The following is a 17,244-nucleotide window of genomic DNA, read 5'->3' as shown; positions in this document are numbered from 1 at the left end:
ACTGGAGATACAGTGTTACACAGTGAAATGCTTTTGGATCAAATGACTTGTGTCTGCACAGGGTTGTCTGGGTTTTACATAGAAAATAAACTCTTTTGGGCAGGAGGCTTTAGTTAAATTTTCAATATTCGAATACGTCTGACATTACTTTAGACTAAACATTTCCTGTTATATGTCGGGATCACCAGATTTATTGACAATTGGAACATTTCTTTCAAATATTCTCCAGATTACATTCCTCCAGTATTTGGTATAATAACTTTTGAGAGTGATTAACTATGATCAAAGGTTTTGGTTGTGCTCCCACAGCAGTTAGCTGGCATTTTTGCTCTTTCCTCCTGAGTCGGGTTTGCGGACCCCTTTTCTCGCACACATACCTTTTCAGCTCGGCTCACAAATATTCTATGGGACTGAATTTAAAGGTTTGTGATTCACCATGTCGAAGTTTTTGTTGTGCTTAAGCTACTTTGTAGCTAACTTTGGAGGTATGCTTATGGTTTTTATAAAGTGTATATTCAACTGATCTATGGATCAATTGGTTTCTTTTAATTTTCTGGAATTTGTAATTGGTGCTGATCAAAGTGAATTGAGACATTTTCTTGTGTTTGACCTGCCCGTTTCCTGACAGGTTGCACGTTGAACAGGCAGGACGTCCGGCTCACGCTGCACTACGAAAAGGGCTTTACTATTACAAGGGAGCCAGCCGACCAGCCAGGGGGCGCTGTCCTCTTCAGGTACCCCTACGAGAAGCTCAAAATGTCCGCCGACGATGGAATACGCAATCTTTACCTTGACTTTGGTGGTCCAGAGGGAGAAATGGTGAGTTCAAAAGAGGGCGATTTTTTTTTACAACTTTACTTCTAGAGGACAGCTGAATGTTTAGAAAATTTTGTGTATTTTTATCTTTATTGGGTTTTTTTTTATATGCCTGAAAAATCAGTAGTTTAATGTAAAATTAGGGATGCACCAATATGAACCTTTTTGTCTACATCAATATCCAATATTGATACGGTTGGTGTTCCAACCAAGTCGCTTTTCCTAAGAAAGTCAGAAAAGCCTCTGTGATATTCTGACAACACACTCCTGGAAATGTAAATGGCTCTGTTATCAGTTTGTAATGATAAAAATAGGACTGCACATTGATTAAACTCATGCCGCATTATGAGTGCCCCCTGCTAAAGTGTTAGGCTAATGTTAGCATGTTCAATGGGTTGTGATGCCTCTTGTTGATAATTTGAGTTGGAACATATCTTAAAGCATTTTTAGTTATTAGTATGTAGGCAAAAGGTACAGAAGCAGCTTTTGTCCACAGTAAAGACAGTTTCTGCTGCGCACAGAACAGGTCAGATGATGCAGACGGGGAACAGCAGCAACCAGCATGACAGCTCTTTCCTGTGAATGTCATTTTAAGATGTGGAAAACACTTTCAGTATCAGGGGAATGTCTGGATTTTACATGATTAATGTGAGATATGCAACACAGCTGTGCAACAAAAAAATAGGACAAAATAGTGCAAAAACCTTCCACACAATTCACTCATGATGAATCAACGATACCTCACAAGACTCTAAATAAAGTAAATTCACTAATCATTGTTTGTTTTACTTACAAAGCCTTAAAAACATTTAAACAAAGACCAAAAATAGAACATAATTCAACGAAAAATTAGCAACGACCTAAATTTGGCTGAAAATCCACTTTTTTTATATCCAGAAGGGTAACGTTATCGGATCTATTCTAACCCAATAAGCAACACAGATACTGTCAGAAACGTTAATTTATGCTTTGCAGATGCACAGATCAGCGCTGGGCTCTTCTGAGCTGTCCTGTCATGTTTCCACTGCTTCGTTTACAATAACGCATCAGATTTTAATAACACTTCACATCCCTTGCTCTCTGCTTTTGCACGTCTCTGTAGAAAAAGACTTTGCTTAGACAGAAGCGGTGACTGATTTATAACTGCTTTGTGTGGCCTTTGGTCTAAAGCAAACATTCGAAGACCGAGTTTTCTGCCGTGTGTTTAAAATTTCTCTCACCCTCTCTGAACTTACACTTTGTCGTTACAGTATTTTCTCTTATTGCTTTAATTTTCTTCATCCGTTACAAATGAAACATCCCAGGCTCGTCCCTTTCATGGTTGCTTGGTAATCTTGTATGCAAACCGCAATTATAAAAATTAAACAAAGCTGTAGTAATAATCTCTGTGCGGTTCTTGTGAGTCGGTGACGAAGTGCTGAGAAAACGATGAAATGTTTGAACATCACCGTGATCTCACAAAAATCCAGTCGTTCTACAGAATAAACAACTTTAAGCTCAACAAAACATTTAACCCACAGACTAAACATTTCAGATTTGTTAGTCGACAGGGACTGTGATTCATTTCTCGGAGAACATTGAACATTTTCGGGAAGTTTGTTTCCTCTCTTGTTCTTTTGTGATGAGAAACAGACTGAACTTTGCATAAAAAGAACCAATCATGTGTCCCGCATTACATTAAATTATTTTATTTATTCTAATATGTTGTACAAATATTTATTGTTTTGAATGATTAATAACATATATATATATATATATTTTGTGAAGGCAAGAAAACAAATAATGGTTTTCTCAGTTTTAAGATTTTCAAATTATCACTGGTTAAAAAAAAAAAAAGAACTACATAGTTTTTCTGTTATTTTTATATAACTTGTCATTCGATTAATAAAAACAAATCTGATTATAATCTAATGTATGTGGTTGGAAATGTATCTAGTCTCCATCTACTTCTATATTTGTTCTGTTTTGATGTAATACACCAATAAAACGTAGTACTTGAAATCTGTTTTAAAATTGAACAGAAAATCTTGACATGTAAAATATGATAATTTTCTTGCTAACTTAGTTACTTCCTTTCAGAGCAGATAACCTATTAATAAAGACACGTCGTACCTCAACATCCTTGTCTTAATTTGTCCCATCTGTTTTGTGCCATTGTCCTTTTGTTGTTTTCTTTTTTTTTTTTTAACGTCTTACTCACTGCCTTCCTTCCTCCTTCCTCCCCGCAGGTGTTCGACCTCCACTCGGGTCCAAAGCCGGTGGTCTTCGTCCTCCACTCCTTCCTGTCAGCCAAGCTCACCCGCATGGGCCTTCTGACGTGAACTAGCCGACTCGCTTCAGCACAGACGGAAGGATTTACATTTTACAGCCGATTTTTATTTTTTTATTATTCCCCGCCCCCCACACTTTCTCGACTCACAGTTGAGGTTAAGCCTGCCGGCGGCGCTGCAGGGAAAGTTGAAAGCACGAGTCGTTTTGTTGATTGTCTCAGAAATGTGCCTTCCAGCTCCTCCCCCCCACCCTCCTCCTCTCAGCCTCTCGTAATCATCTGCGCTGCAAAGTTGATGTAAAAGGAAGGAGCGTTTCGCTTCGGGTCGGAAGGATTAAGGAAGCTACTTCAACGTGCAAAAAAGTAGGAGTTGATAAAATCTCTCCACATTCCACAGAGCAAAGTTTAAACCTGGCTGCAGTGGGCTGACGTAAGAGACCGCAGCACTCTACGGGTTTTACTGCTCAGTCAGGAGGGCTTTTGTAGATACGAAACGCAGAGTTGAGCACAAACTGGTCGATTTCTTTATTTTTTCCCCCTGTTTTTACTCTGCCTATCATTCCATTACAGCCTTCCCATGCAGCTGGGCTCTTTTTAACTCGTGTCTGTCTTTGTGTCGGCCCGTGCTAGGAAGGTGTTTTAGAGTCACGATGCAGTCGAACAGTGTGACTCCATACTACAAGCTGGAGACGGTGTGTCCGCACGTTATCCCTAACTACTGTTTGTAATCAGGATCGCCAGCTGTGCCTTTTTGACTTGTAGTCAAAGACACTCTTTGTAAGGTTTCCTTTTATACTCCACGATATAAGAGCTTTGATCATGCACAAGCAATAGTATTACTCTGATAGTGTAAACCATGTTACTGTGTTTTATAAGTGTGTATCTTTCCCATGAAAGCATGACTCTCTGATCAACTATGAGACGATAAGTTACTTTCTCTTTCAGCTACAACTCTCCTTTTTCCCCATTCTGTTTATTTACCCAAGTTGCTTAAAATTACCTCTTTTTTTCCCCTCCTCCTCTACTACAACCTCTGCAGCGAGTTACGATATAAAGACTTGTCCAACGGGCATGCCATCACGTGACAGAGATATGAATGTATTTCAAGAGCCTCTTCATTCTTCCTTAAACATATTTTAAACTTTTCTTTACTTGTCCCTCGACAGAGATCATCCAAACAAGCTCTCTTGTTTTGTCAAAGTGGCAAAAAATTTTAACAAGCTTGTCGCACGACAAATGTTGGCCACATTTCACACCACCGAGTGCGAAATTTACAGATTTTTCAATCAACACAAAAAAATATCTACCTTTAAAAAAGTTGTTTTCAGGATGAATCACCTCAAAAGTTTGTGAAAATGTCAATTCTTCAACCTTACATTGGAAATAATTGAAACTACAGCCTTTAACTACTACGTTTTAAAAGTGTGTTTTCAAATACAACAAAAAAGTCATCAAATTAACAAAAGCTCATTTTACTGTCTTTGTGTAATTGTAAAAAGGACATGTTTCTCTAAAATGAACTGCTTAAAAAGATAAATGATTTTTATTGCTCTCATAAAAACAAGAGAAAAACAGGTGTTGATCTTAACTGTAAATTTACTTAAAATACATTGCTCTTCTGTTATGTTATTTTGAAATATAACATACTGCTTTACTTATGTTATATAGACCATATAAAGTTGCCTAACCTGACAAGTAGGAGTTTTTCCACAGTTTATCATTCATGCTAAGCTAGGCTAGTTCAACTAGAAGTTTAGCTTTTAGCAGGTCCTTTTATTTGATAAAAGCCATAAAAGTTTTAAAGAACTTTTACTCAGTTATGTAATTTAAATTTTAATAATTTCCACACAAAAAAAACATTTAAAAGTTCTTACCATTTGTTAATTGTAAAAATTTCATTTAAAAAGATAATGTAGCATCAGTCAAGCTATTACTCAACTGAATGCTAGCTGAACCTAGCTTTGAGTGGATTTTAAACTTAAACTAGTCCCTGTTCAAGGTGAATTGAATTTGTCTATCATAGTCTTCATCTTAAAATGCTCATAAAATTAGGACAATATGACATTTAACACAATATTAAAACAATCTAGACTTGAGCAGCATGCTCTGAATAAACTCTCACCATTTTTTTATACTTGCAATATTATAAAAATAACTTGATGTCCAAAGGCTTTGTGGTCCTTTTAGTCTGTAAATTAGGATAAATAAGGACATGCTAAAGACGGTGAAATGTGATTGAAAAAGTTTGGAAACGAGCTTAATCAGTGGTGGCAAGGTGTACAAATTTAGTATGATTATCATTTACAGACAGGCATCATCTGGGACTGGTTCATGTTTCTGAAGTTCCCCCTCAGTGAAGCCTACGTTCTTTTAGACCTCGGACAATGTCCCTTTGTGTCCACCGACTGCGCACCGCAGGAAAACAAGACCAACCTCTCTGTTCTCAGAACAAGGTCTGTCCGGCCTGACTGACCTCCATACTGTAGGAAAACAACATTTTTAGAAAGTGAAGACACATTTCTGTCCAGTTCCTTTTTTTGACTTTTTTTTTTTTTTAAACCCTCAGTCAAAAGAAGTTAATGTTAACGGTGCTTAAGCAGAAGTAGACTCTACTTCCCTTATTCCACTCGACATAAATGAATTCTTGCTACATTGTTGAGCGTACAATAAAGATTGTTCTTGAGGCTGTTGATACATCTGCTTATGTAGTTATGATGTTATAATTATGTTAATTTACTCGATAAGCTTCAGGTTTTCCTGTTTTTAATTGATGCACTCACCTGGCAAACCCCTTTAAACCTTTGAATGTACACTTTAACCTTCTTTCCCTCTTCTTCTTATGAAATCACGGCGTTCCTGTCTATGCAAATTAACGCTTCAAAGAAAGGGTTTTATCAAACCAAAGGTATTATCTGTGGCAGCTTGCGTCCTACACAATCATAAGACTGAAAAATGACAGTGCTGCTGCAACAACTTGTCATATGCAAAGTGTTTTAGATACCCTTCCAAAATACAGTATACAATGTACAATACCAATGTAGTTACTTTATGTGTAAATATCAATAAAACTGTAAATTGAATGTTTTTGTCTAGTTTTCTTGTGGTTTTTGATTCCACTTTGTAATTGGAGTTCATTTGAGACGTTTGTGTTCAACTTTAGTTGCTTAACTACAAGCCCATTCCACCTTGTGGGAGGTTGCTCATACGTACACGGTACAGCTTTTCTAAAGTTTTCAGATCCCATGAAGGTTTTCACATTAAAATGTGTACGTTATTCCACATAATGGACTGTGGCAAAATTCAAACTTCTCATGAGCTCCTTTCTTATTTATGCTCTCCTTGCTCTGCCTGTTTGCACCACCCACCATACATTTCCCATCGGAAACTTGAGAGGTGACCTTCCCTCCATCCAGGTCTTGTGCAGGTCAAAGGTCAGGAAAAGGTTAGCTAACATTAATGATGATCCCACACATCCTGGACACAAACTGTTTAGAAACAGACCAGAAAGGGGACTGTTTCTTCCCCACCCATGAACCCAGATTGCCATGCAAATTTTCACCAATGAAATCTGGTCTTACCCTTTGTGAAAATGGTGCATATATATTTTATATTTCAGATGTCTGAGAGCAAAACAGAGCTGAGGTTGAATACCTTTTTTTGTGTGCACAAGGCTGGCAAAGATGATTCTGTTTTTCTTAGCGCAGCACAGGAGGTTCCTGCACAAAGACTGGATGAAACCTGGAGCGTAAATGACAAAGCGATAATTCTACACTTGCATAACAGTACATGTTGGTAATTTCAGATTTAATGGCTTGTCCAAGGGATTTTACAAGATGTGGTGTAAGGAAGCTGATCATGCGGCTGCCAGCTGCCACATAGCTGTGCTGAAAAGTTGTTAACGCTAAAGGCATTTAAAAATACTAAAACCCTGAAGAACAATGCTTTACTCTAAATTTTGTGTTAGTGGACGATAAAAATGTATCACATTTGCACATTGCTAGATATTTAATGTATTGCATTTTACGCATTAGATGTTTAGCATTTTCTCTTTTTTTGTTTTTAAAATTTTTATGCATTTGTTTCTGTGGAGATCTTCGCTTTATGCTTCCCATGCATCACAGACCGCTGCAGAAGTTTTTTTTTTCTGCCAACAACCATTACTATCTTCTATAATTCTTTGAAGAATTTAAATTAATGAGTTACAACATTTAATTTCCCTTTGGGATTAATAAAGTATTTTTGATCAGAGTTGAAGTTGAGTGTAATACCCGAGATTCGACGCTAGGTGCCAGTAATTTAACTGACCTTGGCAGCTATCAAGTTGGCTTTAATTAACCGGATCTAATGACTCCTTGCCTTCAAATTACCCACATATTACCAACATCTTTATCGTTGGTATTAATGTGTAGATTAGCGCTAGTATTTTTTTTTTCAACAAAATGTACCTAAATGTCCAAAGATGTTTCTTTTAAGAAAAACTACCTCCGTTTGGAGGCTTATCTGTAGCGCTTTGAAAACTTGAACCGGAAGCTTTTCTCGTGTCAACCAGCTTGTCTAAAGCTGCAGTGTTGTTGTTGCTAGCGCTTTAGCCGCTGCTCTGTTCTTGTCATGTCACTAACGGCCGGTTTACCGTAAACATACTGTCACAAACAAACATTTTTTTAAGCGTTCACCTTTGTGGAGGGATAAGAAGATAAAACTGTGGCCGGGGAGCCGAAAAGTGAGATGAAATGACAACGTCAACACTACAGGTACGTCTCAACGTTAGCTAGTAGCGCTAGCAGAGCTAACCTTTTGAGTTTAAACCAGCCTGGTTCTGCGCAATTAAAACACTGAACGTTTTTCTTCAGGTCTTTTTATTGGTTTATATCTTATTACTAAAATTATTTAGGATCGCCGGATGAATTCTAGATTTTAGTAGTCGATTTTACTTGATTCAAAACCAAAACAAAAGACTTAAATACTGCACACCATAGACATAAATGCATGATTATGTCTATGCTGCCCACCTTCCATAATCATTTGAAGTATATATTTATTGCTGCAGGTGCTACCCAAAACTATTTATCATATAAAGTAAATGAAATGTATTGTTTCTGTCATTTAAGGTTCAGAGGTCACAAACTTTGTTCAACAGTTTTGCTTTTTTTTTGTCTTTTTTCCTTCAACTCTCAGACCACAAATCACATATTTTGACATTTTTGATCCATTTGTCAATAATCTGGAACCACAAAAAAGTTATATAAGTAAATTTCTTGTAGCAGAACAATATGAGTTCACATTACATTTCACTTTAATGGTAAATATACGTGAGGTTTATCTTGCACAGCAAGAATTTCAGGGTTTGTTTTGGTAAAATTATGTCCAACATCTCTTGGAAGTGAAACCTGTGAGAGCATATTTGATTCACATCTAACGAGTCAGCTTGGCTGCTTTCTTTTTGTCACAAACATGTTTGTGACAGTATGCAATGCTCTTAATGTACAACTCCGAAGTCAAGTTCAGAATCTCTGCTGTGTTTGTATTTAGCTGCCTTCTGGTCCTTTTGCCCCACCGTTACAGTTTTAACCTCAAATCTCCTTCTTCAGGTCTTTTTAGACTTACTTTGACATTTGATGCTGTAAGAGGACAGCGTCCAATTCTTGTCGTCATGACACAAGTGCTCTGTTTGTAATATATTTATTCCCTTTGCGCAGCTTTTTCAACATGTGCAACATCAGGGAATGTAACACCCAGCAGTGAAGCTGGAGATATGTAAGACATGCAGGACTCCTGTCTTGACTGACTCAAATTGGACATCTCACATCATATACTCGTGGTCTAATGGGATTGTGGTTTGATCTGGAAGATAGTTTCTCATAATTTGTGAAAAGTTAACAAGGTCATTAAAAGGATTAGAGCCAAAGTGGAAATTGGGGATAATATGAAATCTTTCAAAACTTTAAATTGGAGAAGCAGGCTGCGATTCTAGCGGGATCTGGCAGTAACAGTTTGAACTTTCATCCTCTGAAATTGTATTTCTGAATCTGCTGCAGAAAGCGATTGATCTCGTCACCAAAGCCACAGAGGAGGACAAAGCGAAGAATTATGAGGAGGCTTTGCGATTGTACCAGCATGCTGTGGAATACTTCCTGCATGCCATCAAGTGTGAGTATTGCGTCCCAACAATTCGCCTGCCTCTGCGGGTCCCATGTTCTTCACGTTGCCGTGCGATGGTCACTGTGTCCAGATGAAGCCCACAGCGACAAGGCCAAGGAGAGCATACGAGCCAAGTGTATGCAGTACCTGGACAGAGCGGAGAAACTCAAAGACTATCTGAAGAACAAAGACAAGCAGGGAAAGAAGCCCGTCAAGGAGGCACAGAGCAATGACAAGTACGTTGTCTCTCTCTTCTTAAAGCACCCAGAGTTCTCGGTGCCTCGCTGAAGTATTCACACCCCTTTAGCTTTTTCAGATTTTTTTAAATTCCTGCAACAAAACTTCAGTGGAATGTGTTTGGATTTTATGTAATAGGCCAACACAGAGTAGCCTAAACCTGGGAAGTGAAAGGAAAACGATGCATGGTTTTTAAATTTACAGATGTTATGTACATTTTTTATTTTTTTTATTGCCCCCCTCCGCTTACAAGGAAACACCTTTAGAAATGAAAAACAGTTTCCAGCAGAAGTCGGCTAATTTGCAAGCAGAGTACATCTGAATGTAATCCACTCATTATGAATGCAGCTGTTCTGTTTCTGGCCTCAGAGGTTTGTTAGAGAGCATTGGTAGACAAACGACATCATGGAGGCAGAGAAACTCAGCAGACAGGTCAGGGATGAAGATGTGGAGAAGTTACAAGTTTTGACTTTCTCACAGAGCTCTGAAAAACTGCCATCCGCATGTTAAAACATGCTGGTGGCAGCATTATGCTGTGGGGGATGCTTTTCTTCTGTGAAACCTGTTAGTGAGAAAATAGTTGGAGCTTATTACCGGTCGATCCTGGAAGAAAATCTGTTTGAAACTGTGTTGGATTTTTGGTTTCTCGCAGAACAACGGCCCTAAACATAAAGCCGGTGTTGCAGTGGGATGCTTATTCATTTGCTAGAATGGCCTAGTCAAAGCCCAGACCAAAATTCAGTTGAGAATCTGTGGCAAGACTTGAAAATCGATATTCACAAACACTCTCCATCCAACATGACGAAACTTAAATGGGGGGAAATCTGGGTACGGAAAGCCGTTTGAAACAAACCCGAAACACGGGATTCTGCAAAATACTGATCCAGGGAGGCTGAATACAAATGCACTCAACACATTTTAGATTTTTATCCGTTTGTACCGATTTCTTGTATTTAATGCACAGCTTTGTGTTTGTCTATCACATGAAAATCACAATGAAGTTAGTTGAAGTTTGTGGCTGTGATGTGGAAAGCTTTGAGGCGAGGTGACGAGGCGCTGCAACTAACGCGGCTTTGATGTCATTTTACTTTTCTGTTTGTTTTCAAGGAGCGACAGCGACAGTGAGGGAGAAAACCCAGAGAAGAAGAAACTGCAGGAGCAACTTATGGGTCAGTCGACTGGCAGAGACTTTTATCTCTGTCATAGAAAAAAAAAACTGTGCGACTGACTGCATTTACTGACTGTATTTATAAAGCAGCAACATCACCCCGATGGCATCTTGTGGCTCATCTTCCAAATCATGACTGATGTTTAATATTGGAGTTGCTGACTGAGCTGCCAGAGACTCTCATGCAGCTTCACTGATGCTAGTTTGTGACAAGTTCTGCTTTCGTTACCCCATTTATCAGGAAAAAAAAAAAATTAAAATGTAGAAAATTCTCTGCGGTTAGTTTCTTCATGCTGATAGACTTTTGTTATTTGTTTTGTAGCGTCACAAACAAGCTGTGCATCGGTTTTCTCATCTGTCTGAGGTCTGTCTGTGTTTTCCAGGTGCCATCGTGATGGAGAAGCCCAACGTAAGGTGGAACGACGTTGCTGGACTGGAGGGAGCAAAAGAAGCTTTGAAGGAAGCCGTTATCCTGCCCATCAAGTTCCCTCACCTCTTCACAGGTTTGATCTTCCCAACATTCGGCTGTTTCTGTAGCAACCGATGTAACGTCTCATTGGGTTAAAAAACCCTCAAGCCTGGTTTGAAAGTTTTATTTCACTGCAGCATCTCTTCTCTTTCAGGCAAGCGGACTCCGTGGAGAGGCATCCTTCTGTTCGGTCCTCCAGGGACGGGGAAGTCCTACCTGGCCAAGGCCGTGGCCACCGAGGCCAACAACTCCACCTTCTTCTCCGTGTCGTCCTCTGACCTCATGTCCAAGTGGCTGGGAGAGAGCGAGAAGTACGTTTTGCGTCGACGTAGCGTTACGGACACGGACGGATCCGCAGCAGCTGCAGATTGAATGTTTCTGTCCGTCTCCGTCAGGCTGGTGAAGAACCTGTTCGATCTGGCGCGTCAGCACAAACCTTCGATCATCTTCATCGACGAAGTGGACTCGCTGTGCGGCTCCAGGAACGAGAACGAGAGCGAGGCGGCGCGACGCATCAAGACAGAGTTTCTGGTCCAGATGCAAGGTCAGGAGCCACGCCAGAAAAGATTACCCCTTGACATTTATTCAATGTTTAGTTTAAACATTAATCCTAGCTCTTACAATAATAACATGTAGTCACCCAGCAACAGAGCCTGTGTAGACGTTAACCACAACTGTTTGCTTATTTTAGGTGTTGGCAACAATAACGATGGTATTTTGGTGCTTGGAGCCACCAACATCCCCTGGGTGCTGGACGCTGCCATTCGCAGAAGGTCAGAACATCATTACTTCATAACTGTTAGCTTGGCTTCTGGTGGGCTTCTTGTTACAGATTTGTCACATTTGTAACCATTTGGGCTATTAAGAAAATATTTTTTAACCAGGATCACACAACCAGACAGTTTCATGTTTGAATGTACGAGTAAAACGAGATGTAACTATGTAATTATAGCTACGTTAAGAAAGCATAACTTCTATTAACTGAACCGGTACGTCTTTAAACACATGCAGGGATGTAAATGCATCTAAGATAACAAAAGTTGTACCTCTAAAGGGAACACGCCTGTTTAACATGCCTGGGATTTGTAACTGTAATAGATCATTTTAAAGCTTTTTCGACATGTAAAGTGATGTATTTATTGTATAGTTCAACTGACAGACAAAACCTGTTAAAGGAAAATATCCTAAATAAAAAAGTGAGCTCACCCTCAGGTTTACACATTAACTGCAACACCTGGATGTAGATGATAAAGTGATGACGGTCGAGTTTTAGATGTTTAAAAATGGTATCTCCAAATATAAAGTGCAGTGGGCAACTAGAAAAAAAAGCATTTCCTGTGAAAGTGCAGCTGAAAGCTGAATATTTTTAGCGATAATTGCAGAAGCATCTGACGTCAACGGCAGAAGACGTGCAGAAAAGTAAGAAATGGGCAGAAGCAGTAGAATAAAGCAAAATCCTGTAAAATGCAAATGGAAAAACTGCAGAAGAATAAAAAATTCCACCCAAGGAAGATTAGAAATTCATGCTGTTTACAAAGCTAAACTGTAAAGGTCACATAAGCTAAAACTAGGTAAAATAATAATGATGGCATTCGCTCTATAGTGTGAAAAAACCCAGAAATGTAATGAGGAGAAACATTGAAAAAACAAAACAGTCTGCAATCTTCTTTCAAAGAAAAACTTTCTGCTTATTATAAGTTGAAGAATATAAACAGGAAGAAAAACAGTTTTTATCTCATCGTCTGCAGAGCAGTTTATAGTTACCTAAAGCATATATAGGTCATGCTAATGGTTGTGGGTCACCATCATGTTTTTATAACATTATAGTGTGATAACAGCAAGGTGTGAGGTGTTGGCTACAAAGTTAATATTAGATGAAATTCTGGAATAAGGATTGGAAGGAGGGTCAGATTGGGAATCCTCAGAGCTAGTGGGCCAGTGTTTTTTTTTTTGTTTTTTTTCCTTAAACTTTTAAGAGGAATTTTATAATATCTGCAAAAGATATGAAACGTGAAATAACCAGGAGTAGTTGAAGGATATGACTATTAAAGTCTTTGGTTGATCGTTGTGTGTCGTTTGATTTCTAAGCGTCAGCAGCCAGAGTTTTTCCTCCCAGCTCTGCTGAATGTCCAGTTAAAGTTGTTCTCTGTGGGATCAGATTCGAGAAGAGGATCTACATCCCTCTCCCGGAGGAGCCGGCCCGAGCCCAGATGTTCCGACTTCACCTTGGCAACACGCCGCACAGCCTGAGCGACGCAGACCTCCGCGAGCTTGCGCGCAAAACGGACGGCTACTCGGGCGCCGACATCAGCATCATCGTTCGGGACGCGCTCATGCAGCCGGTCAGGAAGGTCCAGTCGGCTACTCACTTTAAAAAGGTACGAAAAGCTCAGAAGCGGCGTGAACCGCTGACCTCCTGGATGTCATGTTTGATATTTCAGATTTCTAATCTAGAGTTCAGGTTGAAAGGTTTTCATTTCTGAAAAGGAGTCTCTGTTTTGTTTTTTTTTCTCCTTGTTTCCCGGCAGGTTCGTGGTCCGTCCCGAAGCAACAACCAGGTGATGGTGGATGACCTCTTGACCCCGTGTTCCCCTGGAGATCCTGCAGCCATAGAGATGACCTGGATGGATGTGCCTAGTGATAAGCTACTGGAGCCCATAGTTTGCATGGTGAGAGACGATGACGAAAAATGTGTTTGAAACCTTGAAGTAAATAACTTTTTATCATCGATTACTTTTGTTTTAGCTCAACTCACAAGCTTTCTGTACTATATTTATATCTGGTTGATTTCTGAACCGTTTCTATTTAGATTTAGACAAGTAATCTGGATTATTGTCTCCTCTTTTATCTTGAGCCTTTATGGTTTTAAACAAAAGCCCTACATGTTAAAACATAAAGAAATCCTGAGAAAACTTGGACCCTTTTGAACAGAAAACGGGTCCCTGCTGGTGGTTGTCATGGAGACGGGATGACCCAAGACGCCACTCTTTACATCATTCTTCTATCGCATGGTGGCAAAAATAAGCCTGGATTCCTGTTGTTATGGAATCCACAACACTTCAATTTGAAGTGAAAATCACTTCAAATTGATAAATAAGGGTTTTTAAAAACTGATGCACTTTAAAAAATTACAATAGATTTTAAAATGAATAGGCAGGGTTGCTAATAATTTAGCAACCACTTGGTTATAAACAATTATCAGTAAATTAAAACTCAGACACGAGTTTACTAAAAGAAATAAATTAACTTTGTAAGATACTTTAGACATGGAGTGACGTTAAGTAATGATCTAATGATGAGTTTTCTGTATTAAATTACTGAAATAAAAAATACATTTTTACAGATGTTTCAATTTACTTAAGAAAAAGCCCCATTGAATCTGTCACCAAAAACGAAACGTTTTTTGTTATGGAATCAAGAAGAAATGGTTGTTTCAGTATTTTTTTTCTGTAAGTTTTTTTGCAAAGTCCTTATAAAAAATAAAAAAAAAACCTACAACAGACTTTTAAAAGTAACTAACTTTAAACTATTTTGCCTTTCTTTCTTCATTTTCTGTTTTCACAGAAGAGGTTCTTTTCCACTAGGGGAATCATTTTGTCCTAAAATCTGAAAACAGAAATAATTTTAGTTTCATTTTGGTAGCTTTAATTATAAAACATTTTGCTGTGGCTCCAGGTGAGTTGGGGCGAAACATGCTGACTCTTGATACAGATAAATCACCAAGGTGAGATTTTGGAGTATGAAGTGGCAGTGAATCATCATCATCATCTTCTTCTTCTTCCTCCTCTACAGTCAGACATGTTACGCTCTCTGTCCACCACGCGTCCCACAGTCAACACCGAGGACCTGATGAAGGTGAAGAAGTTCACAGAGGACTTTGGGATGGAGGGTTGAGGGATGCCGACCCCGGAGGCTCAGACCTGCCCCCAGTGACGCCACTCCTCTTCGTCGTCCTCCTCTTCCTCCTCCTCACCGCTGCGTAGGCTTCCATCTCTCAGACTGGTCGACATCCTCCTGGTCTGACGTCTGTCAAATCAGGCCGCGATTACAGAACATCCGAAGGACGTTTTCCAAATGCCACATTAGACAAATCTGTGTGGTTTCTTGTTTTTTGGTAGTTGGACAGTAGGTCTCATGTCTCTCGCCCTCATTTCTGATGATGTAACCCTGCAGAATCCTCACTACATGAACTCGGCTTCATTTTACGCTGGGAAACGCTCCAAGTCCGCCCCCCTTCGCCCCGAGCCGACCCGCTCTACGACTGAAGGACTGTACGTTTTGTTGCCGTCGTGCACTTTGCTTTGGATCCACATGAAGGACCCTGATGACTGAAGGTGAAGCAGAAGTTTATAATTTCCACCAGGCATGCAAGCGTGTGAATGCATCTCAGTGTTTTTATTGTTAAACGTGCGTGTCTTAATGTTTCTGTTTAAATGTCAGGAGCCGGTTGTTTGCTTATTTAATGTCGAAGCGCGTCTGGCTCGGGCCTGCAGCTGCAGGCCAGTAGCAATCTGACTGAAGAGATGTGCCTGACTGGGAGAAAAACACCTCTAGTTTTTATTGTTCCTAATCCTGGGGTGAAAAATTTAAAGATTTTCTGGTCTCGTTTTGTCACGTTGTAACAAATCAAAATATTTGAACGCTAAATTAAAAAAAACAAAAAACTGTTCATTCGTTTTAGCTTTATCGATGGAATAATCATAATTAAAATAATTTTTCTGCAGATTGAATTTTTTTTTTTTAGATACATTTTTTTATTTATTTTTATTCTCATTTGACTTTATACCAGGAAGAAAGGAAAATCACTTTGAAATGTTGGCGTTTTGCCTGCAAAATGTCCCAATTCTTCAGTTTATCTGAATTAAAAGACGCACCGATCAGACTTTTTCTGGCCAATAGGGATTTCTGGTGGCACATTTTCCGCCTTAAAGATTATACAGCAGAGTTGATGGAGGTCGTAGTTTTGAATGAGCGTTTCACAAATTCCATAAAATACAAAATTACTTTTGAACCCAAATCTTCCATTTTTCTTCCTTTACCTTTTACACACACAGACTCGTCACTCTGTGTTAGTTTTATTATAGGTTTCTGACAATAAACAGAAGAATGAGAGTCTACCCATTAACTAATTAAATATGGATAAACACAAAACGAAAGCCAGAGACTTTAAAGATAAAATCCCACCAGTGATTGCTTCCAACAGGTGCGATTGCCAATATTGCGAAGACGATTTGAAATATCATGCAGCTCTACTTTGAATCCAACAGGAAAAGAAGGATTTTCCGGAATTTAGGCATAAAATTATCATCTGATGAAGTTTTTACTTTACGCGTTAAGCAAGAAAGTTTCAGGATTTGACCTGCAGATCAATGGAGGAAAAGTGAAAAATTCGGATTTTTCTGAATAATTGAGGCATTTTGAGATCAAAAGCAAAATTAATCTAATTTTGACAATTAAAATTTAAAGACTAGAAAAGAGAAATCTTTCATTTGTAAATAATCCGAAGCAGTCATTAGGTATTGTAGTTACTGCTTGGGGGCAACAAATGCCAATGTTTTAAAATTTTTAAAACTGCATCTCATTACAGCTGAACCAAAACCATCACTTGACTCTTAAAACCTTGTCAACACCCATGAAGGAGACCCCGTCCAGTCCGGCACATCTCTGAGATTCCCCTGCACATGTTGTGTTAACCTTATTTATGATGATTCGTCGCCTCGGTAGAGAAACAGTATGTTTACACTTGAAGTATTACCTTTCTTTCTGATTTAGCACCTTTGAAAGGCCTGATTGTTTTGTTTTTTTTGCTTTTTGGGAGAGAAATCCACACTAATTTTCCTTTGAGATGCTGTCGTCTAGTTTTGTTTTCAGTCCTTTTGGTTGCTAGGAGTGCAGCTGGACGTCTTCATCGACTGACATCAGGACTCCAGGCTCTGTGGGTTCTGACTGAGCCATGAGACTCGTGAATTGATAACTCAGCGCTACAGTAGTACAGCTCTGTGTTTGTCCAGGTACCTTCTGGTTCAGTGGGAGCTTAGTTAACAAAAAAAATAACCTGCTGCTGGCTGTGTAACCATTACAACTAATTTAACCGGAGTTAATAAAAACTGACATTTCAAATGAAGCCGGTGTTGAGGTATTGTTTAC

The 17,244-nt window shown here is 39.1% G+C and overlaps 2 protein-coding genes across 2 annotated transcripts in view; both read left to right on the top strand.

Moving 5' to 3' along the window:
* Nucleotides 1-6,169, top strand: part of sntb2 (syntrophin, beta 2) — a 29,106-nt gene extending 22,937 nt beyond the window's left edge. Inside the window, exons 6-7 of the mRNA XM_008411800.3 lie at nt 629-819; nt 3,045-6,169. Coding sequence (XP_008410022.1) covers nt 629-819; nt 3,045-3,137 — 284 coding nt within the window. The 3' untranslated portion in view covers nt 3,138-6,169. The remainder of the gene's footprint in view (nt 1-628; nt 820-3,044) is intronic.
* Nucleotides 6,170-7,620: 1,451 nt separating this feature from the next.
* vps4a (vacuolar protein sorting 4 homolog A) lies at nt 7,621-17,221 on the top strand. Its single transcript, XM_008411802.3, has 11 exons — nt 7,621-7,836; nt 9,121-9,232; nt 9,315-9,459; nt 10,568-10,629; nt 11,012-11,131; nt 11,252-11,408; nt 11,493-11,641; nt 11,789-11,870; nt 13,256-13,475; nt 13,626-13,766; nt 14,890-17,221. Exons 1-11 carry the CDS (start codon nt 7,816-7,818, stop codon nt 14,989-14,991), a joined length of 1,311 nt encoding a protein of 436 aa, XP_008410024.1. The 5' UTR covers nt 7,621-7,815; the 3' UTR covers nt 14,992-17,221.
* Nucleotides 17,222-17,244: the final 23 nt, after the last annotated feature.

Source organism: Poecilia reticulata, chromosome 6 (genome assembly GCF_904066995.2).
Source record: "Poecilia reticulata chromosome 6, P_reticulata-male-v2, whole genome shotgun sequence".
NCBI classification, from domain to species: Eukaryota; Metazoa; Chordata; class Actinopteri; order Cyprinodontiformes; family Poeciliidae; genus Poecilia; species Poecilia reticulata.
Note: the sequence above shows the minus strand (reverse complement) of the source record. Positions and strands in the feature narration are given on the sequence as shown.